Source organism: Thalassophryne amazonica, chromosome 6 (genome assembly GCF_902500255.1).
Source record: "Thalassophryne amazonica chromosome 6, fThaAma1.1, whole genome shotgun sequence".
In the NCBI taxonomy this organism is placed as follows: Eukaryota; Metazoa; Chordata; class Actinopteri; order Batrachoidiformes; family Batrachoididae; genus Thalassophryne; species Thalassophryne amazonica.
Window position 1 is genome coordinate 128,567,718 of NC_047108.1, and position 25,239 is coordinate 128,592,956.

At 43.2% G+C, this 25,239-nt stretch overlaps 1 protein-coding gene across 4 annotated transcripts in view; it reads right to left on the reverse strand.

Moving 5' to 3' along the window:
* The window catches only part of hipk1a (homeodomain interacting protein kinase 1a), an 82,661-nt gene that overhangs the window by 54,636 nt on the left and 2,786 nt on the right, over positions 1-25,239 (reverse strand). For all 4 annotated transcript variants that reach the window (XM_034173434.1, XM_034173433.1, XM_034173432.1 and 1 more), the window contains exons 2-6: positions 18,858-19,594; positions 13,229-13,602; positions 12,986-13,109; positions 11,608-11,727; positions 11,196-11,282 (exon numbers count right to left, since the gene is read on the reverse strand). In XM_034173434.1, the coding sequence (XP_034029325.1) occupies positions 11,196-11,282; positions 11,608-11,727; positions 12,986-13,109; positions 13,229-13,602; positions 18,858-19,594 (1,442 nt within the window). The remainder of the gene's footprint in view (positions 1-11,195; positions 11,283-11,607; positions 11,728-12,985; positions 13,110-13,228; positions 13,603-18,857; positions 19,595-25,239) is intronic.

The following is a 25,239-nucleotide window of genomic DNA, read 5'->3' on the forward strand; positions in this document are numbered from 1 at the left end:
ATTTTAGTGACCTCCGATTGGCGTAACCGAGTGTCATTACTGCCGACGTGAATTACAATCTTACCAAATTTACGCTTAGCCTTAGCCAGCAGTTTCAAATTTCCTTCAATGTCGCCTGCTCTGGCCCCCGGAAGACAACTGACTATGGTTGCTGGTGTCGCTAACTTCACATTTCTCAAAACAGAGTCGCCAATAACCAGAGTTTGATCCTCGGCGGGTGTGTCGTCGAGCGGGGAAAAACGGTTAGAGATGTGAACGGGTTGGCGGTGTACACGGGGCTTCTGTTTAGGGCTACGCTTCCTCCTCACAGTCACCCAGTCGGCCTGCTTTCCCGGCTGCTCGGGATCTGCCAGGGGGTAACTAACGGCGGCTAAGCTACCTTGGTCCGCACCGACTACAGGGGCCTGGCTAGCTGTAGAATTTTCCACGGTGCGGAGCCGAGTCTCCAATTCGCCCAGCCTGGCCTCCAAAGCTATGAATAAGCTACACTTATTACAAGTACCGTTACTGCTAAAGAAGGCCGAGGAATAACTAAACATTTCACACCCAGAGCAGAAAAGTGCGGGAGAGACAGGAGAAGCCGCCATGCTAAATCGGCTAAGAGCTAGTAGCTACGCTAACCTAGCGGATTCCTAAAAACACGCAAAATGAATAATGTGTAAATAATTTAGAGGTGATTCAGCAGAAGGAGTGCTTTAGTTAAGGCACGTAAAGATTACACTGGGAAACAAATCGTAATCTAGATAACTAGATCAATCTAACTGCGCAGATTAAACAGCTAACAGATACAGAAAAACACCGCTGTGCTCCGGAACAGGAAGTGATACAATACCGCAGTGAGAGCCAACCACCAGTAGAGGCAAGCAAGGAATAGCAGAGGATCAGCGTTTGTGTACTTTATGTGATTTAGGAAATGTGGAGGATGAGTTACACTTTGTTTTTTTTATTGTCGATTTTATACTAGTCTAAGAAATGTTTTATTTGAAAAAGTACAAGCCAGGAATCCCGGTTCGTTTTGGTTGTGTGAATTTAATATGCTAAGTTTGCTGTTTGAAGAAGAGGTATTTGCTTTGGGTAAATTTTTGGAGAAAGTGTGGCGACTGTGGTGGAGACAGCTGTACCTGCATGTATGAAACAGTTGTATGTATATTTGTTGGGAGTGACTTATAAGCCCATGGGGGCTGGGCAGGACACTTAAATAAAAATTTATCTATCTACTGATATATTTCAGCTGGTGTCTTGGCTTTACATGTCTTCTCGCACCTTCTTTTCTTCAGGTGTTCAAAGCTTTTTTTCCTGAGTCATTTCACATTATTACACAACGGAATTCATGGACATCTATGGTTTGATTTCTTTGCATGTATGGATTACTTGGGTTGTTACCCACATCTGGTAAAAAAAAAAAAATCATGACAATGGCACCTCTAGAAATTATATATATATATATATATATATATATATACACACACTCAACAAAAATATAAACGCAACACTTCTGGTTTTGCTCTCATTTTGTATGAGATGAACTCAAAGATCTAAAACGTTTTACACATACACAATATCACTTTCACTTTTCACTTCCACTTTATTTATTCAGTGTCTCCAAAGGAGCAACGAGCTGTACAGCAATGGGAATACAAAAAAAAAAACACAATAAAAGAAAGGAAAAAAAAAATATATCACCATTTCCCTCAAATACTGTTCACAAACCAGTCGAAATCTGTGATAGTGAGCACTTCTCCTTTGCTGAGATAATCCATCCCACTTCACAGGTGTGCCATATCAAGATGCTGATTAGACACCATGATTAGTGCACATTGTGTGCCTTAGACTGCCCACAATAAAAGGCCACTCTGAAAGGTGCAGTTTTGTTTTATTGGGGGGGATACCAGTCAGTATCTGGTGTGACCACCATTTGCCTCATGCAGTGCAACACATCTCCTTCGCATAGAGTTGATCAGGTTGTCAATTGTGGCCTGTGGAATGTTGGTCCACTCCTCTTCAATGGCTGTGCAAAGTTGCGATGACGAACTGGAGTCAGGTCGAGACCCCGATGAGGACGACGAGCATGCAGATGAGCTTCCCTGAGACGGTTTCTGACAGTTTGTGCAGAAATTCTTTGGTTATGCAAACCGATTGTTTCAGCAGCTGTCCGAGTGGCTGGTCTCAGACGATCTTGGAGGTGAACATGCTGGATGTGGAGGTCCTGGGCTGGTGTGGTTACACGTGGTCTGCGGTTGTGAGGCTGTTTGGATGTACTGCCAAATTCTCTGAAACGCCTTTGGAGACGGCTTATGGTAGAGAAATGAACATTCAATACACGAGCAACAGCTCTGGTTGACATTCCTGCTGTCAGCATGCCAATTGCACGCTCCCTCAAATCTTGCGACATCTGTGGCATTGTGCTGTGTGATAAAACTGCACCTTTCAGAGTGGCCTTTTATTGTGGGCAGTCTAAGGCACACCTGTGCACTAATCATGGTGTCTAATCAGCATCTTGATATGGCACACCTGTGAGGTGGGATGGATTATCTCAGCAAAGGAGAAGTGCTCACTATCACAGATTTAGACTGGTTTGTGAACAATATTTGAGGGAAATGGTGATATTGTGTATGTGGAAAAAGTTTTAGATCTTTGAGTTTATCTCATACAAAATGGGAGCAAAATCAAAAGTGTTGTGTTTATATTTTTGTTGAGTGTGTGTATATATATATATATATATATATATATATATATATATGAAGAGTTCAGGTGCAAAACCCGGTAACTGCTACACCCACGGAAAATGACATAACCACTGCAAGTGAAAGCTTACCGAGGCTTGTATCTGATAAAAAAAAATCAATTCTGCTGCAACACCCCATAAATCCTGTGGTAAATGCAAGTCAAGATGTAGTTTGTATGCAGAACCTCATAAGCACCATCCCAGTTTGTGTGCAAAACCACACAGTGAACAGTGCACCACTCACTGGCATGTATCTCAGTCACATAACGCAAACATTGCGGTGCCTACGAGCGCTTCTCTGATGCTGCGTTTACACATAAGGGCAAGTCACGAATGCCACAGAGTATACATTCTTGGCTGCTGATCACAAATGTGATGATTTGAGGCACAGGTGTCAGGTGTCCTCAGGAACTGCTGTTACCACGTTATGATCAATGGAACGTGTTGGTGGAGCATTATCAGAAACCATTACGCACGGTCAACAATAATGTTACGCACTCAACAGCGCATTGTTAAGTTCTGTCACACTGTGAATGAGGCGAATTGTCTCCACACACACCCATATTCATCCATCAGCTGATGAACAATTCAGATCGCTCCAGTTTGCTCCTTTAAATCCACACCATTAGAACTTTGTGACTGTATGCTGAGTTGGGCTCTGTGCCATGGAGTGGCGCAGAGAGGAGGAGGAGGAGATGGAGGCAGCCAGGTGTTTGGCTCCATGTGGCTCTCATCTCGCTCGTTTTCCCAAACATCAGGCGCAGCAGCAGGTGGAACACCTGCAGGAGCGCGTTGAGGAGCACTGGAATGAAACTTTTAGCCGACTTGGCGTCACTGTCCTTCAGCGTACTGCAGCAATGAAACTGGATACGGTGCAGCAGGGTTTAATTGTGTGCACATTACGCTGTCACCATCTATTAAGGATCACCACTAATCAAGACGGATCAACACGCTCAGCTGCAACCTCCACGACATGAGGCAAAATGAGGGTGGTGTGACATTCATGGAAGATTTTTGAAAGCCAAAAACATGCTCCATGAATATCACGCACCAACACACACTATTAAGAACCCTATTTAGATGCGTTAAGTCACAACAAACTGAAGGGGGAGATACCAGGTTTTGCAGCCATCCATCCATCCATTTTCTTCCGCTTTATCAAGAGTCAGGTCGCGGGGGCAGCAGCTCAAGCAAAGCCGCCCAGACCTCCCGATCCACACACACCTCCCCCAGCTCCTCCGGGGGAACCCCAAGGCATTCCCAAGCCAGCCGAGAGATGTAGTCCCTCCAGCGTGTCCTGGGTCTTCCCCGGGGCCTCCTCCCAGTGGGACGTGCCCGGAACACCTCTCCAGCGAGATGTCCAGGGGGCATCCGGAAAAGATGCCCGAGCCACCTCAACTGACTCCTTTCGACGTGGCGGCGCAGCGGCTCGACTCCGAGCTCCTCCCGAGTGACCGAGCTCCTCACCCTATCTCTAAGGGAGCGCCCAGCCACCCTGCGGAGGAAACTCATCTCGGCCGCTTGTACTTGCGATCTCGTTCTTTCGGTCATGATCCAAATCTCATGACCATAGGTGAGGATCGGAACGTAGATCGATCGGTAAATCGAGAGCTTTGCCCCCCTACTCAGCTCTCTCTTCACCACGACGGTCCGATACAGCGACCTCATCACTGCAGATGCTGCCCTGATCTGTCTATCGATCTCACGCTCCATCCGTCCCTCACTTATGAACAAGACCCCGAGATACTTAAACTCCTCCACTTGAGGCAAGGACACTCCACCAAACTGAAGAGGGCAAAGCACCTTTTTCTGGTCGAGAACCATGGCCTCGGATTTGGAGGTGCTGATTTTCATCCCGGACGCTTCACACTCGGCTGCAAACCGCCCAAGTGCACGCTGAAGGTCCTGATTTGATGAAGCCAACAGAACCACATCGTCCGCAAACAGCAGAGACGAGATTCTGTGGTTCCCAAACCAGACCCCCTCTACACCCTGGCTACGCCTAGAAATTCTGTCCATAAAAATAATGAACAGAACCAGTGACAAAGGGCAGCCCTGGCGGAGGCCAACGTGCACTGGAAACAGGTTTGACTTACTACCGGCAATGCGAACCAAGCTCCTGCTGCGGTCGTACAGGGACCGGATAGCCCTTAACAAAGGACCCTGGACGCCATACTCCCGGGGCACTCCCCACAGGGTGCCCTGAGGGATACAGTCGAACGCCTTCTCCAGATCCACAAAACACATGTGGACTGGTTGGGCGAACTCCCATGAACCCTCAAGCACCCGATGGAGCGTGTAGAGCTGGTCCAGTGCGCCGCGACCAGGACAAAAACCACACTGCTCCTCCTGAATCCAAGGTTTGACCATTGGCCCAATTCTCCTCTCCAGTACTCTGGAATAGACCTTACCGGGGAGGCTGAGGAGTGTGATCCCCCTATAGTTGGAACACACCCTCCGGTCCCCCTTCTTAAACAGAGGGACCACCACCCCGGTCTGCCAATCCAGAGGCACTGTCCCCGATCGCCATGCGATGTTGCAGAGGCGTGTCAGCCAAGGCAGCCGCACAACATCCAGAGACTTAAGGTACTCAGGATGGACTTCATCCACCCCAGGAGCCTTGCTACCGAGGAGCTTTCTAACCACCTCGGTGACTTCGGCCTGGGTAATGGATGAGTCCGCCTCTGAGTCCCCAGTCTCTGCTTCCTCTTCGGAAGACGTGACGATGGGATTGAGGAGATCCTCGAAGTACTCCTTCCACCGCCCAACAACATCCCCAGTCAGAGTCAACAGCGCCCCACCCACACCATAAACAGTGCTGGTGGAGAGCTGCTTCCACCTCCTGAGGCGTCAGCGGGTGTGCCAGAATCTCTTCGAGGCCGACCGATAGTCCTCCTCCATAGCCTCCCCAAACTCCTCCCAGACCCGAGTTTTTGCCTCTGCGACCGCACGGGCTGCGGCACGCTTGGCCTGCCGGTACCTGTCAGCTGCCTGCCTCCAGGGTCCCACCTACCAACAAAGACAAGTAGGACTCCTTCTTCAGCTTGACGGCATCCCTTACTTCCAGTGTCCCCCACCGGGTTCGGGGATTGCCGCCACGACAGGCACCAGAGACCTTGCGACCACAGCTACGAGCGGCCGCATTGACAATGGAGGTGGAGAACATGGTCCACTCGGACTCCGTGTCGCCAACCTCCCCCGGGATCTGGGAGAAGCTCTCCCGGAGGTGGGAGTTGAAGACCTCGCTGACAGAGGGTTCCGCCAGTTGTTCCCAGCAGACCCTCACGATACGTTTGGGCCTGCCAGGTCTGACCGGCTTCCTACCCTCCCAGCGGATCCAACTCACCACCAGATGGTGATCGGTCGACAGCTCAGCCCCTCTCTTCACCCGAGTTTCCAGGACACGTGGCCGAAGGTCAGATGATACGACTACAAAGTCGATCATCGACCTCCGGCTCAGGGTGTCCTGGTGCCACGTGCACTTATGGACACCCTTGTGCTCGAACATGGTGTTCGTGATGGACAAACTGTGACTAGCACAGAAGTCCAACAACTGAACACCACATTGTTGTTGGTTTTGCAGCCAAATATATTAAAAGTTGCTAATTAACACATTTCTGAATAATGGTTGATTTTTGAGATTCTTGTTCAGTGCACCATAACTATTTCATAACAAGAAAGAATGATTCATGGAGATGTACAACTTCCATCAGGTAAATATCCTTATTTAAAGCAAGAGTGGTCTGGTGGAGATACAGGGTGTTGCGCCTGAACTCTTCATACATATATACACATACATATATACACATACATATATATATATACGAGGGCTGTCCATAAAGTATAGGTCCTTTTTATTTTTTTCAAAAACTATATGGATTTCATTCATATGTTTTTACGTCAGACATGCATGAACTCTCGTGCGCATGCGTGAGTTTTTCCACGCCTGTCGGTGATGTCATTCGCCTGTGAGCACTCCTTGTGGGAGGAGTCGTCCAGCCCCTCGTCGGAATTCCTTTGTCTGAGAAGTTGCTGAGAGACAGGCGCTCAAGCATGTCTGACGTAAAAACATATGAATGAAATCCATATAGTTTTTGAAAAAAATAAAAAGGACCTATACTTTATGGACAGACCTCGTATATATATATTTATTTTCTCTTCACAGCAGTATAAGGGGAAATCATGAAGCTCTGTGTTGACCAAGACATGTTGGGGAAGACTATTGTTCCAATTGTCAAACTTGTCTTGGTCAACCAAGGAAAAGACATTTTGCCTGGAGGACTATTTCGCCAACAAATCACTCAGTTTGACAGAATATGACTTTTATGCAAAGCGATAGATAGTGAAACTTTGAGGAATGATCATACACAGACTGAAAATTAAGTCCAGCAAACTTCAGAAAATTTAATGTACCTTTGTAGGATTTCTTACAGGTTTTATGGGTTCTGTTTTTTTTTTTTTGGTCACTCTGGACAAAATGCAAAGCTTGCACTGTGCACAATTTCTCCAATCACAGACACATAAGCCTGTAACGTCTTCTGGGTTGGCTGGGTGTCTTTCTTTCCTCACTCTTCTCCTTCTTGCACAGGTCACTCAGTTTCTGAGAACGGTCTACTCCACACAGATTTACCACAGAGTGTCACACTGTTTGTATTTCTACATAACTGATGTAAATAATGTTCAAGACATTCAGTGACTTGGAAATGTACATGTATCCATCCCCTGACTTGTCTGAAGAAAACTGGCAGGAAAAGTAATGATTTGCGTAGCTTATACCAAAGGGGTCCATTACTTATGCAACCTATCATCTTGGCTTTTATATTTGTATTTAATTGACGTCAAGTTGTAGAGATTTGCTTTGAGTTTAAAGAGGACAATTGTAGAAATTTTTACATTGAGAAGCCTGAACTACTTTTTGTATTTGAAATGGCATAAACAAATTAAAATGTGTGAAATACCAAGGGGCCAAATACTTTTTCAAGCCGCTGTACACCAGTGATGCCGGTAATGCGTTACTTAGTAACGCGTTACTCTAATCTGACCACTTTTTTTTAGTAACGAGTAATCTAACGTGTTAATCTTTCCAAATCAGTAATCAGATTAGTTACTTCTCCAAGTCACTGTGCGTTACTATTATTTTTCATTGTGGGTCGATAACAGCATTAAACTTGGTCCGTGGGCAGGAGGTCGGGGTTCGACTGAACTGCCCACTTTCAGTGAGCTGTGAGCTTTTAATCCGCGGTTTTTTGCAGCTGCTCGACTCGTCCTCACCTCTTAAAGCGCGGTGATCAGCACACCTGCACTGAGCTTTACAAAGACATTTTTATACTTTTTTCCTCCTTTATTTAGAGCTGAGCTGAGCCGCTCCGTATCTGCACATTAAAACAGCTGATCCTCCGCGACGCGTCAACAACTAACACTATTTTCCACTCAAATGCACCTAAACTCTCTTTCTGAGGACCACATGATGTGAAAACACAATACAACTTTCTTACCTGTAAATCTGGTCACGTTTTCTGCATAAATAAATGTTATCCATTCTTTGTGCTCAAACACCAAAGTAGGGGCGAATCCAGATGGAATGGGGGCGTGGGGGAGGGATGTGCCCCCCTCCCCCACAACACCCCTAGATTAAAGGTGCAATTTTGAAGCCTTTTTTTACTACAACTACTAATACTACTTAAAATAATATTAATTTCGACAAGTAAAATATTTAGAGAGAATTTAAATGTTAGAAAAATGCTAGAATGAATTTAATAGTTACATTTCTAAACAATGTAGGTTCGAAATTGCAAGTTTTACTGTTACAGTGCTGTCAACAGTTAAATATGAGGTCAAGAAAGAGGTCTTTATTTTACTTTTTATAAAACAAGTATTTATTTTCATTGAAGTCAAGAAAGGGTGACTATAAAGTAACTTTTGGCAAAACAGGTATCATTGTCATGTTGAGGTGGCAGAGGGTTGTTGTCGGCAGCTGGGAAAAGTAACTAAAAAAGTAACTAGTAATCTAACTTAGTTACTTTTACAATTGAGTAATCAGTAAAGTAACTAAGTTACTTTTTCAAGGAGTAATCAGTAATCAGTAATTGGATTACTTTTTCAAAGTAACTGTGGCAACACTGCTGTACACACACTCACATGAAAAACATGAAGTCAGCTTCCATCCCACACAACTGACTTTATTTTCCCAACTTTTTCCTCTGTTGGGATCTGAAGGGAATCTGTACACTTTGAAATGCTTGTTATGTCTATTTGTGCATCCGAATGCACATCAACCCGGCATTTTTAGCAAATAAATAAACTGGATATATATGCAGTGCAGACAGCTTAACAGCGACTGCAAATTTGGCCCCAAGATGGCACCACAAGTCACATGACTGTTTTTTTCCCAGCTCATCATGTTGCTACTCTCTGTATAAAGGGACATTAGGTGGGGCCAAAATAAATGAGAAGAGAGTACTTCATCCAAATGCTGAGCGATGCGAAACACTGACTGCCAATCCAAGTGAAGGCAGCGTGTTGGCAGCTGACATGTGTTGGTTACTTACTGGTTTTATTTATCATAAAGTTCTGGTTTAAACTACAAAAGGTCAAGCCTCAATTACATTTCTTTATCATAAAGACTTGGTCAAGAAATGTTAGAAGTCATTGCTATTTTGGTGTGTCGTGTGTTGGTGTTTACAGATAAATGTGCTTTTGTAAAATATTCCATTTTTTTATTTGTAAAAAAGGCATTTTCAAAAAAAAAAAAAAAAAAAAAAAAAAAAGCAGAGTTGTAATTACATAACCATCTGATATAATCGGTGTCAAAATAAATAGAACACTGTCATGATCTACTGGTGCCAGTGCGAGTTTTGGCCCTTTTTCAGCTGATTTTTCATTCATGTGAGAATTTTTCATGTGAGTTTCAGGTTAATCGCGCGTCCTGCATCGTTTAGTATACATGGAGTAACGAAATGCGTTTAACATCTCATGATCACCTCCTGATCGGCAATCATATGGTCAGATGAAAATCAAACCTGTTTGATATTCTGGTTGGCCGTTGTGAGGGTATCCCGCTGCTGAAGAGCTACAAGTGTCCAACCTCTCGCACTGTGCCTGTGCAAACACCGCAGACCTGTCTTGTAATGTTTTTTGTTTTTTTAACTTTGATGTCTCCCATCGAGAGTTTTCATAAAAAATAAGATATGTACATTAAGTTTGAAAAAAAAAAAGCTTCTGTTTACATTTTGCTTCTGGAAACACGAGTCCGACGTGTGGTTTTTGAACGTACAATGTGTGTGAGAACATAAATCGTGCGCTCTTAACTTCTACACCGTGCAGTTCTGTGGTACAGTTTGAGCTGGAACCGAGTACAGTGATTGAAAATATCAGCCCAGCTTCTGGGCCAATACTGCCATGAACACAACTGGCCAGTAGATGGCAGTAGAGACCATAAAAACGTGCCAAAACAAAATTCCAGATAATCTGTGTCTGCTACTTTAATAAACGCAAACACAATAACAACATCTATAAACCCAGAGAATATATTCACGAGAGTTTTAGGCACTAGAGTTTAATGCTGTTGTCCGTGGAGCCTGATCAGAGTGTCTCAAATGCATTTCTCATGTCATGAACGTACTGAGATTACCCTATCCTACCCATAATGCACCTGGACACAGCATGTCCACATTAAAACCTTAAAAATTAGTGCATTACTTTAAAACTAAAACATTTATCTGATATTTTCACTTTATAAAACTTCAGACTTGACATTAATTTAAATAACTTGTCTGAAATTAGTTTGGTTAAAATTTGAACCACAAGTTAAAAATGTATGCCTCTGGATGACTTGGGTGATATTGCATGCGTATCAGTATGGGGTTAAAAGAAACTAGTTTTTTGGGTTTTTTTTTTTTGGTGAACAGTTGTCCTTTGTCTGCAGAGGATAGAGAGGTTTCTTCTAGAAGCAGCTCTCCTCTGTCTGCAGAGGGTAGAACTACACATCTGCTACGAAACATTTAATAGGTAGGTGCTCAACCGATTTTGAATTTTATGTTTGTAGCTGTTCAGCTCTGTTTACCTCGTTAACGGTCTAAAAATTATCGGATAAGGATAATTAGTCCAATAATGGTTTTAAAGTTATCTGAAAAGATAATCCAATAATGAAAACATTATCTTAGATAATTATCGGATTATCGGGACTGTGCCCACCACTACAGTTACCTAATATGCAAATCAAGTGACTGTTGCTATGGTGATTGTGCTGTCCACTGAGACTACACGTGGACTAAGTTTTAGTTATACCTTGGAAAGATAGCGGACAAACAACCAGAGAGATGGACAGCTGCCCAGACAGACAGCACCTCTGATTATACACCCCTGATTAATACTTTATGGCGGACGAGGATACTAACCAGTATCAATGCTACTGTACTGTGCTACTGAAATATCATAACTCCATAAGAGGAAGGAAGAAGAAAATCCTCACCTGCACCATATCATCCAGGCAGTTGAAGATGTATTTTCTTGCCTCCTTTGACTTAATTCCCATCTCTGCCTCATGCTCTGCCGGTGTCTGATAAGAAATGAAGACATCGGTACACGTTTAAAGGCTTGAGGAGGGGGGAAGACTGTCTTATCTCTGTGTGAACCAGAGATCACGAACCCTGTTCTTGGAGAATACCTGCCCCGCATCTTTTCAATGTCTACCTGTTGCAATCACAGCTGATGAGTCAAATCTGGTGTTTCCTAGCTCTCGATTGGCTGAGCACACCTGACTTTATTAATTAGCAGTGGGTGAAGCACAGAAAGTTGGAAAACATTTTGGGCAGGTGCTCTCCATGAGCAGAGTTGTTGACCCCTCGTGTAAATGTTTCTGACAGTGCCTTATAGTCACCTACTTTGAGTTTCCAGAGGGGATAACTTGAGTCAGGACCTCTGTTAAAAAACCGGCTCGTCTTGGTTCCCGCACTCAGCAGGTATTCTGCTGGAAGTCCTTGAGTCTGGGAAATGTAACGGATCTGGCAGACACAAATCCAAATAAACTGTCAGTTCCGAGTGAAGAGCAAATACAGGTCCCTTCGGCTGCTCCCTTGCTTGCACTCAGGGTCCCTAAAGCAGATCCACCTCAGATCTGCATGTTGAATTGGCACAAGTTTTACGCTGGATGCCCTTCCTGATGCAACTCCACATTACGTGGAGAAATGTGGCGGGGGTGTGGTTTGAACAGAGAACCTTCCGCACTGAAACCAACCAACATGACTTTGGATTTTATTTTGGATTTTTTTTTTTTTTTTTTTTGGAATGATTTTGCTGAAAATATTAAATGGAAATGTTCAGTCACTTCTAAAGATTTGGAATGCTGATTTGTGATTTAAACTGTAATTGCGTGGTATTTAGTGTAAAGGGCCTTTACTTTCACTGTACATACATATATACAACAAAATGTGTCCTCTGCATTTAACCATCCTAATTACAGTTAGACACAATCCAACCACTAGAGGCAGTGTGCAGCCAGAGTCCAGTGCCCAGGGACCAACTGTAGGTGTAAAGACGCTGCCTTGGTCAGGGGCAGAGAAAGGAGCAGACCAATGTTTTTGATTGTGGGAGGAAAGTGGAGTACCCAGAGGAAACCCACACAGACACGGGGAGAACATGCAAACTCCACACAGAAAGGGCGGGAAGTGATCCCACGACCTTCTTGCTGTGAGGCACCAGTGCTAACCACTAAGCCATGCTGCCCTACTGTCATCTAGTGGTGAGGTTCGAGACTACATTGAATGGAATGGATTTATTCAGTGGCACACACACACACACACACTTAACAACAAAGAAAAGACATCTCTCATTAAACAAAACAAAAAACAAAACTCAGCCATTTTCCAGTTTCGTGTGGCATTAGGTCATCATTGCTGACAATTTTGTATCTGTTCACATTTTTGCTTCATTGGTGGTGGGGATCCATGCTCCTTTGTCTGTCTGGACGGTTGCCATCCAGAACCCAAGGCGGTTCTGTGGGATGGTGAATGTGGTGATGCACAACGGCATCAGTAAGTGAAAGGGTTTATTTTTAGCACATGGTTAAAAATCACCAATTCTGAGACCCTGTGAATAATATATAATCACAAAGAAGCTGCTAAATATCCTTCAAGAGAATGTTTAAGATTTTTTTTCCCTCCCATTTCATGCCATTCCCAGTTTTTTGTTTTTTTAATGTGGCTGATGCCAGTGTTCTTTTGTTTCAGTTTAGATCTTGTATGAGACAGTGATGCAGCAGACCTGATCGTACTCTGAGGCACCAGGATAGAGCGGCCATCCCAAAAAAAGCTCAGCAATGACGCAGCCTAAAGACCACATGTCGATCGCTTCGCAGAAAGGAAGACCCAAAATAATCTCTGGAGCTCTGCAATCAAATATATTAAAAAAAAGATCATTACGGACACAATGAATGACATAAATCTCTATGCTTCCTACTGCAATCAATCAATCAATCAATCAATCAATCAAGTTGACTGTGCTCACCTGTAGTACCGCGACTGCAGGTAGGTGGAGCAAACGGCTTTGGACACATGGCTTGCAGAACCAAAATCAATGACTTTCACTCTGTAGGGCTGCCTCAAAGGATCCACCAGCATAATGTTTTCAGGCTTCAGGTCAGCATGGATCAACCCCAGGCTTTTCAGCTTCATCAGCGCCGTGGCGACCTGCTGCAGGATCGGTCGTATGCACTTGAGCAGCAGAGGGCTGAACTTGCTGTGCTTCAGGAAGTCGTAAAGGTTCTGCTCCAGCATCTCAAACACAAGGCACGTGTGGTTCTTGTGCTGGAAACACTCATATGAGCGGACAAAGTTGAACTCATCTGCGTTCTCTGTGCTCAGCCTGCTGAGGATACTCACCTGTAGCAAGAATGGAAAGCGCCAGTGCTATTTATTTTAACCTAAAGCCAAAATATTACTGACCACTATTTGTGTGCTTATTAAAGGAGAACAGGCTTAATTCTCTCTCTTTTGAAGGACTAAGAAATAGTACAGATGGGCATGAAGACAGTAAAGAGTATGGCAATGTGACATTTAATCCCAATGACCTTGACCTTCACCCAAATGATTGACCACTTGCTGACGTTGCCAGGACAATTCTGGAATCTAGCTATGTGCATGCCATATTTGGTCCAAACTGGGTGTAAAATGAAATTCCTTTACCTTTGCCAATATTAATTCCTTAAGGGCAATTTCAGGGTCAACCTTCATAGACAGACCAAGTTAGGTAGAAATCAGCAAAACGACCTGGGAGTGCTGGGTAATTCCAGAACCCACTTCAACACATGCACCAGGTTTGGCTTAAATTGGAGTGAAGAAATAAATCTATAAAAACTTCACCTCTTACCCCTGTGATTGACCTTTGACAAATCTGACCTTGCTTAGGCAAGTCCAGAATCCACCTCTACATGTGTGCCAGGTTTGGTGCAAATCAGAGTAAAAAAAAACAAAACATTTTGACCTTTGTCCCAAGTGACTGGCCTTTGTCCAATGACCTGACTTGGACAAATCCTGAACTCACCACTATACGAGGTCTGTTAGAAAAGTATCCGACGTTTTTATTTTTTTCAAAAAAATATATGGATTTGATTTATATGTTTTTACGTCAGACAAGCTTGAACCTTCGTGCGCATGCGTGAGTTTTTCCACACCCATTGGTTCCGTCATTCGCCTGTGGGCAGGCTTTGAGTGAGCACTGCTCCACCCCTCTCGTCGTTGTTTCATTGCGAGGAAATGGCGGAATGATTTGGGCTTTTTTTTCCATCCGAATTTTTTCAGAAACTGTTATAGACAGGCAGCTGGAAACCATTCGAAAAATTTATCTGGCTTTCTGTGAAAATTTTACGGGCTTCACAGAGAATAAGGAGTGTTACTACAGCTTTAAGGACTGCCCACAATGGCGCTCGGCACGCCGCGCTCTGAGCCACCATCGAGAGGCAAAAACCACCACATAATTTCTAAACGGATGGCTGTGTGGAGCCGGGACTGTCGTGAGCAATTTCTCTGGTTATCACAAGAGCTGGACATCAGCCATTTTCCGGCAGATTTCACTTTTAACAAGAGATTTCATCATGGAAAGCTGTGCAGAGGCTTCGCGCGTCACGACCAATTCGCTTTGGAAGCGAGACAAAGGAACACCTCCGTTACAGAGTGTCAGAGGACAAGTTGGGACATGCCTATCTCGGCTTTCAGTGCTTACCAGCCCACTGAGTATAAGTGAAATTGTGGAGAGCTGGACATGTCCCAACTTGTCCTCTGACACTCCGTAACAGAGGTGTTCCTTTGTCTCGCTTCATCAGCAAATCGGTCGTGACGCGCAAAGCCTCCGCTCGGCTTTCCATGACAAAATCTCTTGTTAAAAGTGAAATCTGCCGGAAAATGGCTGATGTCCAGTTCTTGTGATAACCAGAGAAATTGCACACAACGGTCCCGGCTCCACACAGCCATCCGTTTAGAAATGATGTGGTGGTTTCTGCCTCTCGATGGCGGCTCGGAGCGCGGTGCGCCGTGCGCCATCCTTAAAGCTGTAGTAACACTCATTCTCTGTGAAGCCCGTAAAATTTTCACCGAAAGCCAGATAAATTTTTCGAATGATTTCCAGCTGCTTGTCTCTAACAGTTTCTGAAAAAATTCTGATGGAAAAAAAGCCCAAATCATTCCACCATTTCCTCGCAATGAAACAACGATGAGAGAGGTGGAGCAGCGCTCACTCAAAGCCTGCCCACAGGTGAATGACGCAACCAACAGGCGTGGAAAAACTCACGCATGCGCACGAAGGTTCAAGCTTGTCTGACGTAAAAACATATGAATCAAATCCATATAGTTTTTGAAAAAAATAAAAAGATTGGATACTTTTCTCACAGACCTCGTATGTGTATCCAGTTTACTGGACATTGGAGTGAGGTTTAAAACAAGGACATTATAAAGAGTAGACGCCGCACAGGTTGCTGAGGTGCAAGAAATGCTGCCGCCATCTTGGACTGGTCATCACAGTGATTCCATCACAAGGCACAGTGAAGGTTTGATTTAATAATCTTGTTTATTTTTTATTTGAATCTTTCTATATTAAAGTTGTTTGTTTTTTGTTATTTTCTCTGTTCTGTAAAGTACCTTTTAATGTATTATTATTCTTATTATGAGGTGCTGAGAGGTGAAGCTTCAACAAAGCTCCAAAAGGTGTCAACAGTCTCACTCTCTCTCTCTCACACACACACACACACAGACACACACACACACACACGGTCCAGGAGGAGATTGGAACAGAGGATGTTGTTCTGCACCACGTTGCCAAACTCACTCTTTTGACCTGCAGAAAGGCAGCACGAGAAATAAGCTCGACAGAACAGTCCTTTTTCAGGGCTTGTAGCTGGAAAACTTTCATGAGGAATCTTGTACGTGTGCAAAAATGGTTTTGAGCAGGATGTCATGTTCTTTTGTTAACTTGAGAATTTACATTTTATTCTCTCTCTGCTTTGTACAGCCTTGGAACTCTCTCTGACCTGACCTATATATTATCATTTTCTGATATATTGATACTCCATATATCATTTATATATATATACACACATACACACACACACATATATATAGTGATTTTTCTATGACATTTATCTACTATTTATATTGATTTTCTGATTTATATATATTGTCATTTTCTCTGATATATAACTTCTATCTATTGTTATGTTTTCTATAGAAATATAATGTATTTATTAGTCAGTATTTTGTTTATAAATGTAAATATTTATATAAAGCCCAATCATGTTGTCTCTTCAAATTAATAAAATACTTGACTTTACTGCCACTATCTGCTTCTCTATCATATATTATAGTCTAGGTTGATTTTCAGATAATGTGACACCCCCAGACATTTTTGAGTAAAAGTTGGTAAACAACTTTTTCTTAGGGTCCTGTCCCACTGGCATTTAGGAGGATTTGCGTATGGACTGCGCACAAAATTGGCCCATATTCGCCAAACATCCGCAATATCTGTGTAACATACCTGTATGAGTCGGCCGTCTTCCGAACACGTCCGTGATCATCCACAGAGGCACGCATGTCCGCAGCCAGGATTTTTGAGCTGTTCAAAAAATCTGGATGTGGATAACATCCGCCTTACATTCTCCATATATACTCAATTCATACTCAATACATACTCACTCTAATCGCTGTATATCTGCCGTTAACTGCTGATATTGCAACTGACGGGGATTTGCGGCTTGGCAGCGGACTGGGACAGTGTGTAAAACAGATATATATCGTGCCCATCATGTCCACGTCACAAACTAAAATATGTTGTAGCGAATGCATACAGATTGGCCACGAATAAAGCGTTTTTATTACATCTGCTTTGCAGATGATTTGTGGACAATCTGTGAATGTATAACAAACACGTCACGTAAACCCAAAGTACTACATGTGGCAGAAAGCGACATATCTGCCAGTCAGTGCTGGTGCGGCTGTGTAGATCCACAAAGACGTAATAGCTGCTGAAATCCAGGACTTTTATTTAACATTTAACACCAACAAAAGGAAGAGGTGCTGTTTAGCCACAATGTTTTCTGTGACACTCTCAAAAAAAAAAAAACACCGTCTCACACCCGAGTGGCTTCCCCCTCCCGCTCCCCAAACTCATGACCAGTTAACCCTTGAATGACAATATGAACATTAACTCTGTGATCAACTTGTCCAAGTCCAGCAAATGCTGCAGAGCCTGTATTGTTGGTGTGAATAGTGATGCCAAAAGGAGCGAGTGCGCTTCTTTTATGACCACAATGCAGATGCCGTGCATGCGCAACACATGCGCGATGCATTCATAATACACCCGTAATACTGCCGTGATAATCTCAATGTGTCGGATCAGTTTCCTCACTACATGCGTTATATAACCATGATTGTTCATCATATATTCGCTATATATTATTAATATATCCGTAATTCATACTGGGACATTTGTCATTTTTGGCCATTTTTGTTGCGGACGACAACGAACGCCCGTACTTAGTATATATACTCAATTCATGTGCAATTAATCCTCTCCCCAGTGGGACAGGGCCCTAAATGTATTTTTTGTGCTGAATCCATTTTTGCTGGTTGCCAAGCTGTACCTCCCACGTGGAACCCAATAGGGGACGCTTTTTGTAAAAAATTGACGTTTTTCGATTATATTGAGTATAAAACCTGTACATCTTCAAAAAGTGAAATAGCAGAAAGTTGCATATATCCCTTAGCTAGATTAGTACCAAATTTGGCTTTAATTGGATGAAAGGAACTCTCAAAAATAGGCTTTGAGGTAATGTACAAATTACCAATTTTGATGATAAAATAAAGATTGTAATTAATGGTCTCTGTGACTTTACTGGCCATCCCTTAATGTCTACTTGTCAGAATATATCCCACATTGTCATCTGGAATAAATAAGTCACTAGACTGTATAGCCCAGGTCAGAATCACCAAAATATGTACAGGAGGCATGAAGGGCTTCAGGTGTTTCTGAGTGAGCAAATAGACTTTCAGCAAAAGTTGGCAAGTGGACTTTTCTAAGGGTATTTTCTAAGGGATCTTCAGGCAAATATGCCTGCAGATCTTTATTTAAGCCCCTTTTTTTAATTCTGACCCTGACTATTAGCGTGTGTGTGTATGCATAATGTGTGTGTTTACAGGTCTACAGTCTAGGTAATATCAGAATATTCTATTACTGTTAATCCCACTATGAATAATAAAATACGCCGAACCATTTTTCTTGTATCATAGCTACATGTATGACGTTTGCAGAAAAAAAACCTGCAGAAAAATCAGTGTAGTATTCAGAGAGTTATGATGGATTAAATGCACTGACACTTCATTGCGCAGCCAAACAGCACTGAGTGGAGCGGGTCGGATGACCGCTCTAAGACGACGACCCCACGGCTCATCAGCACCAATAGGCCGTAGCAGTCTGCTCTTTATAATATCTATGGGTTTAAAACAAATACCCAAACCTAAATTTTTACCTTTGACCCAATGACCTTGGCCTTCACCAATACCCTTTAAGAGCTTCCAGGAATGACCTTGGACCTGGGAAGAGGAGGGGAACACTGCTCAAATGATAATATGATTCAACACCACATACTCACTTCAATTTGACCTTGTCGAGCATAAGAGGGATGGTTCTTCAATATTTTGATGGCCACTATCTCATTTGTGCCTCGCTTCCAGCATTTTGCCACTTGGCCAAATGTCCCTCGTCCCAGAAACTCCAGCACTTCGTAACTGTTGGATATGGAGCACAGGATCTCATGCTGCACCAGCTGGTAGTCGCCCTCGCTGTGGGAGTTGCTGCTCTTCGTGGTAGAAGTGGAATGTGCTATGGACTGAGCTGTGGTGGTTCCCCCGCCGCCACCACCAGTGCGGTTTGAGACCACTGGGGCTGAAAGTTCTTCCAGTATCTGGACACTGTCACTGCTGTCCACCTCCTCACTCTTTCTCTTCAAACTGTACTGTTTGTGAAAGAGCTCGCAAGGCTGGGAGGAGGATGCCGCATCCTTAATACGACGGATAGAAGAGGACGATGACGTAGATGATGAGGGCTGCCTGTGAAGGCTGCCTGTGCTGTCTGCTGCCCGTACAACTGTCTGCTCTCGGGAGCCTGCTGTGAGTGGGTGCACCTGGTTGGAATTGTACACCTGGTTGAAGCTGGAGCCAGATGTAGATGGTACAGACCTCTGGCTGGGGCTCTGTCGGTAGTAACCATTATCTCCCAACTGGCTGCTCACATCCCAGGTAGGGTTCTCGACCTTAAGCTTCTTTGAGCGTGGGTAGACACTGGAGGACACGGAGGGAGAGGAGAACACCTGGAGCTGGGAGGCCATGTCTGCAGAAAGATTTTAAAGATTGAGTGACAAACGTCACCTGAAGTCTAAAATGTCTTTGCATTAAGGCATTAAAGATGAGCAGGTGTCTCCAAGACAGATACTGATACTGTATCTGCCTTGGATTTTGATGAATATGTAGTGGTTGCAAATCGGGCTCCAAATGAGCATTTTCATATATGTCATCATATCAGTATAAACACAACATATACGAGGTCTGTCAATAAAGTAGCGGTCCTTTTTATTTTTTTCAAAAACTATATGGATTTCATTCATATGTTTTTACGTCAGACATGCTTGAACCCTCGTGCGCATGCATGAGTTTTTCCACGCCTGTCGGTGACGTCATTCGCCTGTGAGCACTCCTTGTGGGAGGAGTCGTCCAGCCCCTCGTCGGAATTCCTTTGTCTGAGAAGTTGCTGAGAGACTGGCGCTTTGTTTGATCAAAATTTTTTCTAAACCTGTGAGACACATCGAAGTGGACACGGTTCGAAAAATTAAGCTGGTTTTCAGTGAAAATTTTAACAGCTGATGAGAGATTTTGAGGTGATACTGTTGCTTTAAGGACTTCCCACGGTGCGAGACGTCAGCCTGTTTCAAGCTTAAAACCTCCACATTTCAGACTCTATTGATCCAGGACGTCGTGAGAGAACAGAGAAGTTTCAGAAGAAGTCGGTTTCAGCATTTTATCCGGATATTCCACTGTTAAAGGAGATTTTTTTAATGAAAGACGTGCGGACGGGTCCGCGCGTCAGGACGCAGCCGGCGCGGTGCGGCGGCACAGGACAAAACACCTCTGTGTTAATAACCATTTGTAAAATCCAGGCGGCTTTTGATGGCTTTCAGTGGAGTGAGTATATGAGAAATTGTTTAACAGCTGGACATGTTCCAACTTGTCCTTAAGGCTTCCAACAGAGATGTTTTTCCTGTGGCGGAGCGTCGCTGTGGCTGCGAGCCGACGCTGCAAGCGACCTTAGGCAGAAGGCTCGAGGTTTTGAATGGAAATGGCGTAGTTCTAAGTTAGAGGTGTTCCATCTTGCATGGCGAGATGCTGTCTTGGATTATAAGCAGGCACTACTGGCTACAAAGCGTGCCTATTATTCTGATTTGATTAATAAAAATAAGCATAATTCCAAGTTTTTGTTTGAAACTGTAGCACTTCTTATTCATGGACAGCCACCTGTTATTCACTCTCCTTTCTCAGCACAGGACTTCTTGGATTACTTCGAGAAGAAAATTGAGGATACTAGGTTGAGTATATCTCAGCAGGCTTTGGCCCAACCACTACATACTGCTGTGGAGGTGGATGCGCCCACTGAGGTGGTATCCAGATTTACAGATTTTGATGGTATCTCGCTAGGCGCACTGACGAAGCTTGTGACGTCTACTAAAAGCACAACCTGTTTAATTGATCCTATACCAACAAAACTGTTTAAGGACCTGTGGCCCATTCTTGGACCAACTGTGCTGGAAATTATAAATCTCTCATTAACTTCTGGATCTGTTCCTAAGTGTTTTAAGTCTGCAGTGATCAAATCATTACTTAAAAAATCTAATCTCGACCCTAGTGTATTGAAGAATTATAGACCGATATCAAATCGGTCATTTTGTTCTAAAATCCTGGAAAAAGTGGTCTCGCGACAGCTCGTGCACTACCTCACTGAGAATAATCTTTTTGAGCCACTGCAGTCTGCTTTTAGAAAATTTCACTCCACAGAGACAGCACTTACTAAAGCAGTGAATGACCTTTTGCGAGCAATGGACTCTGATATCACTACGGTCCTGGTGCTGCTGGATCTTAGTGCTGCATTTGACACTGTGGATTACCATATTCTACTCAGTAGGCTGGAGAATCACTTTGGAATTACTGGAACTGCTCTTGCATGGTTGACGTCGTACCTGTCCAGTCGTTCCTACTGTGTATTGTGTAATGGAACCTCCTCCGATCGTAGAGACATGAAGTTTGGGGTTCCTCAGGGATCCGTTTTGGGCCCCTTGCTTTTTTCTCTTTATGTAGCACCCCTCGGGAATATATTGCGGCGTTTTGGGATTCCCTTTCATTGCTATGCTGATGACACTCAATTGTATATGCCAATAACTGCTGGTAATCTTACTCACATAAAATCCTTGGAAGATTGTCTTGCATCAGTAAGAAGCTGGATGTCTAGTAACTTCCTACTTTTAAATTCTGATAAGACTGAAGTTATGGTTTTTGGCCCAGCGAGATATCGGCATCAATTTGATCAGCTAGCATTTAGCTTAGGTCCGTGTGTTATACATCATACGGATAAAGTGAGGAAGTTTGGAGTAATTTTTGATCCAGCGTTGTCCTTTGATCTCCACATTAGAGACATTACAAGGACTGCCTTCTTCCATTTGCGAAATATAGCGAGGATTCGTCCTATTCTGTCTATGGCTGATGCTGAGACTTTGATTCATGCGTTTGTCTCTTCTAGATTGGACTATTGTAATGCTCTATTCTCTGGCTTACCGCAGTCCAGGATCAGGGGTCTTCAATTGGTTCAGAATGCCGCTGCCAGACTTTTGACACGGAGCAGAAAGTTTGACCACATTACGCCAATCTTGGCGTCCCTGCACTGGCTTCCTGTTTCTGCAAGATCAGATTTTAAAGTACTGATTTTAGTTTATAAAATTGTTCATGGACTTGCACCTCCCTATCTGGCTGACTTGATAAGCCCCTATGTACCAGCTCGGGCCCTGCGTTCTCAGGGTGCAGGACTTCTGTGTGTTCCCAGGGTGAATAAGAAGTCTGCCGGTCACAGAGCTTTCTCCTATTGTGCCCCAGCTCTGTGGAACGATCTGCCGACACACATTCGGCAGTCGGACACTGTGGAGACCTTTAAATCACGTTTAAAGACTCATTTATTTTCCCTGTTTTATCATTAGTGTTATGATGTGTTTTTAATCTTGTATTCTTTTACTGCTGTTTTTCTTTTATGGTTGTTTTTATTGTGTTTTAAATTTTTAATTGTTTATGTTGTGAAGCGCCTGAATTGGCGCTATATAAATTAATAAATTTGAATTTGAAATTTGAATTTGGGGCACCTGACAGAACTTACTAATGTTTTTTTTTTTTTTTTTTTTTACTAAAACATCATTCAATCAATACTGTCATAGTTCTACTACTGCAATGTTGCACTAAGTGGAATCATATTTAAGAAAAAAAAAAATCAGTTTATGTAAATAAATAAAGAAAAGCTGCTTGCTCGTGCCCAGAGTGCATCAGAGGTCCCAAAATTTGTATCAATACTAAAGGTTTTTCCACGGGGGGGATTAATCCCCAGGACAAACCCCCCCCACCGCTGCAAAGCAGGTACCCCTATCTAAGCCAGGTATGCATTTCAGTCCTCATGCAGCTCAATAATACGACACCCCTTTCTCATGTTCTTGATAACACCCTGATGGAGATCAGTGCAAGAATACAAGTTTACTGAAAAAATGTATGCATTTTTAAAGAATTAAATTACTACCATAGATTCTGTGTGTTTACAAGCATTCTCTTCTCTCCACTATGAAAAGTACCTATATGATCACGTCAATCATTATGTTATGCTCTTGAACACCTCACGCTTTGTGCTCACCTTTATTTATACCTGTTCATTAAAAACCCGGGGGAGGACCCTGTTTGTGTTCTTCATATTTTTAGCACAACTTCAAATGCAACAATGACATAATATTGTTAATATAATCTTCTGAAAATAAACCATCCAATATACCATCTCTTTTTATGTTCATAAATTTTCAGCTTTGAGTTTAAATGAACAAAAACCTGTTGGTTTCATAAACCAGCCTTCGACAGACTTATTTGGTCGTGGAGACATGAACCGGTTTGTGCAACATGGACGTGATGTCACAGGTGCTGGACGTCATGAGTGTGGCTGTTGTGTAGTTATGAGGGTACGTCAGAAACGTTCTCTGCCTCACTTTGAAACAAAATTAGCTGAAGGCTCAAGGTCTGACTTCTTTTGCAAAGGGATAGCGAAGCTTGAACATCAGTAGACAAAGTGCTGTGATGTTATCAAAGACGATGACAAAAAAAAAAAAAGGCAAGAACAATCTTTCACTTGTGAGATTTTCTGGGAAAGGCTGACAACTTTTTGAAATACCCTTTTGTACACACAGTTGGACACACATGCTCCACACACATGACCAACCACGTCAGCACAACCTTGAAATAGTGGACACATCGACATGGAGCGTCTCTGCAACCTGCCACCAAGCATGCCATCACTCATCTGGAAGGCTGCCAGGCAGATGAGACATCAAATCAGATCCTTGTTCCCAGAAAAAAAAAGACAGATGTCACACTCCTACACGTGACCCATAATAACCTCTAAACAAGACAGAAACAGACTGCAAAGGACGAGCCATACCACAGAAAAAATAACCAAGTCTTATACACCTCCAGACTGAGAAACCGAGTAGAAAGCATCACAGATGACCACATATGTCCTGGATATTTGTCTAATAGATTACAATTTGTTCATGTAAATGGGGAATCTTCTTCACAGACTAAAGTTAATTATGGAGTTCCACAAGGTTCTGTGCTAGGACCAATTTTATTCACTTTATACATGCTTCCCTTAGGCAGTATTATTAGACGGTATTGCTTAAATTTTCATTGTTACGCAGATGATACCCAGCTTTATCTATCCATGAAGCCAGAGGACACACACCAATTAGCTAAACTGCAGGATTGTCTTACAGACATAAAGACATGGATGACCTCTAATTTCCTGCTTTTAAACTCAGATAAAACTGAAGTTATTGTACTTGGCCCCACAAATCTTAGAAACATGGTGTCTAACCAGATCCTTACTCTGGATGGCATTACCCTGACCTCTAGTAATACTGTGATAAATCTTGGAGTCATTTTTGATCAGGATATGTCATTCAAAGCGCATATTAAACAAATATGTAGGACTGCTTTTTTGCATTTACGCAATATCTCTAAAATTAGAAAGGTCTTGTCTCAGAGTGATGCTGAAAAACTAATTCATGCATTTATTTCCTCTAGGCTGGACTATTGTAATTCATTATTATCAGGTTGTCCTAAAAGTTCCCTAAAAAGCCTTCAGTTAATTCAAAATGCTGCAGCTAGAGTGCTGACGGGGACTAGAAGGAGAGAGCATATCTCACCCATATTGGCCTCTCTTCATTGGCTTCCTGTTAATTCTAGAATAGAATTTAAAATTCTTCTTCTTACTTATAAGGTTTTGAATAATCAGGTCCCATCTTATCTTAGGGACCTCGTAGTACCATATCACCCCAATAGAGCGCTTCGCTCTCAGACTGCAGGCTTACTTGTAGTTCCTAGGGTTTGTAAGAGTAGAATGGGAGGCAGAGCCTTCAGCTTTCAGGCTCCTCTCCTGTGGAACCAGCTCCCAATTCAGATCAGGGAGACAGACACCCTCTCTACTTTTAAGATTAGGCTTAAAACTTTCCTTTTTGCTAAAGCTTATAGTTAGGGCTGGATCAGGTGACCCTGAACCATCCCTTAGTTATGCTGCTATAGACGTAGACTGCTGGGGGGTTCCCATGATGCACTGTTTCTTTCTCTTTTTGCTCTGTATGCACCACTCTGCATTTAATCATTAGTGATTGATCTCTGCTCTCTTCCACAGCA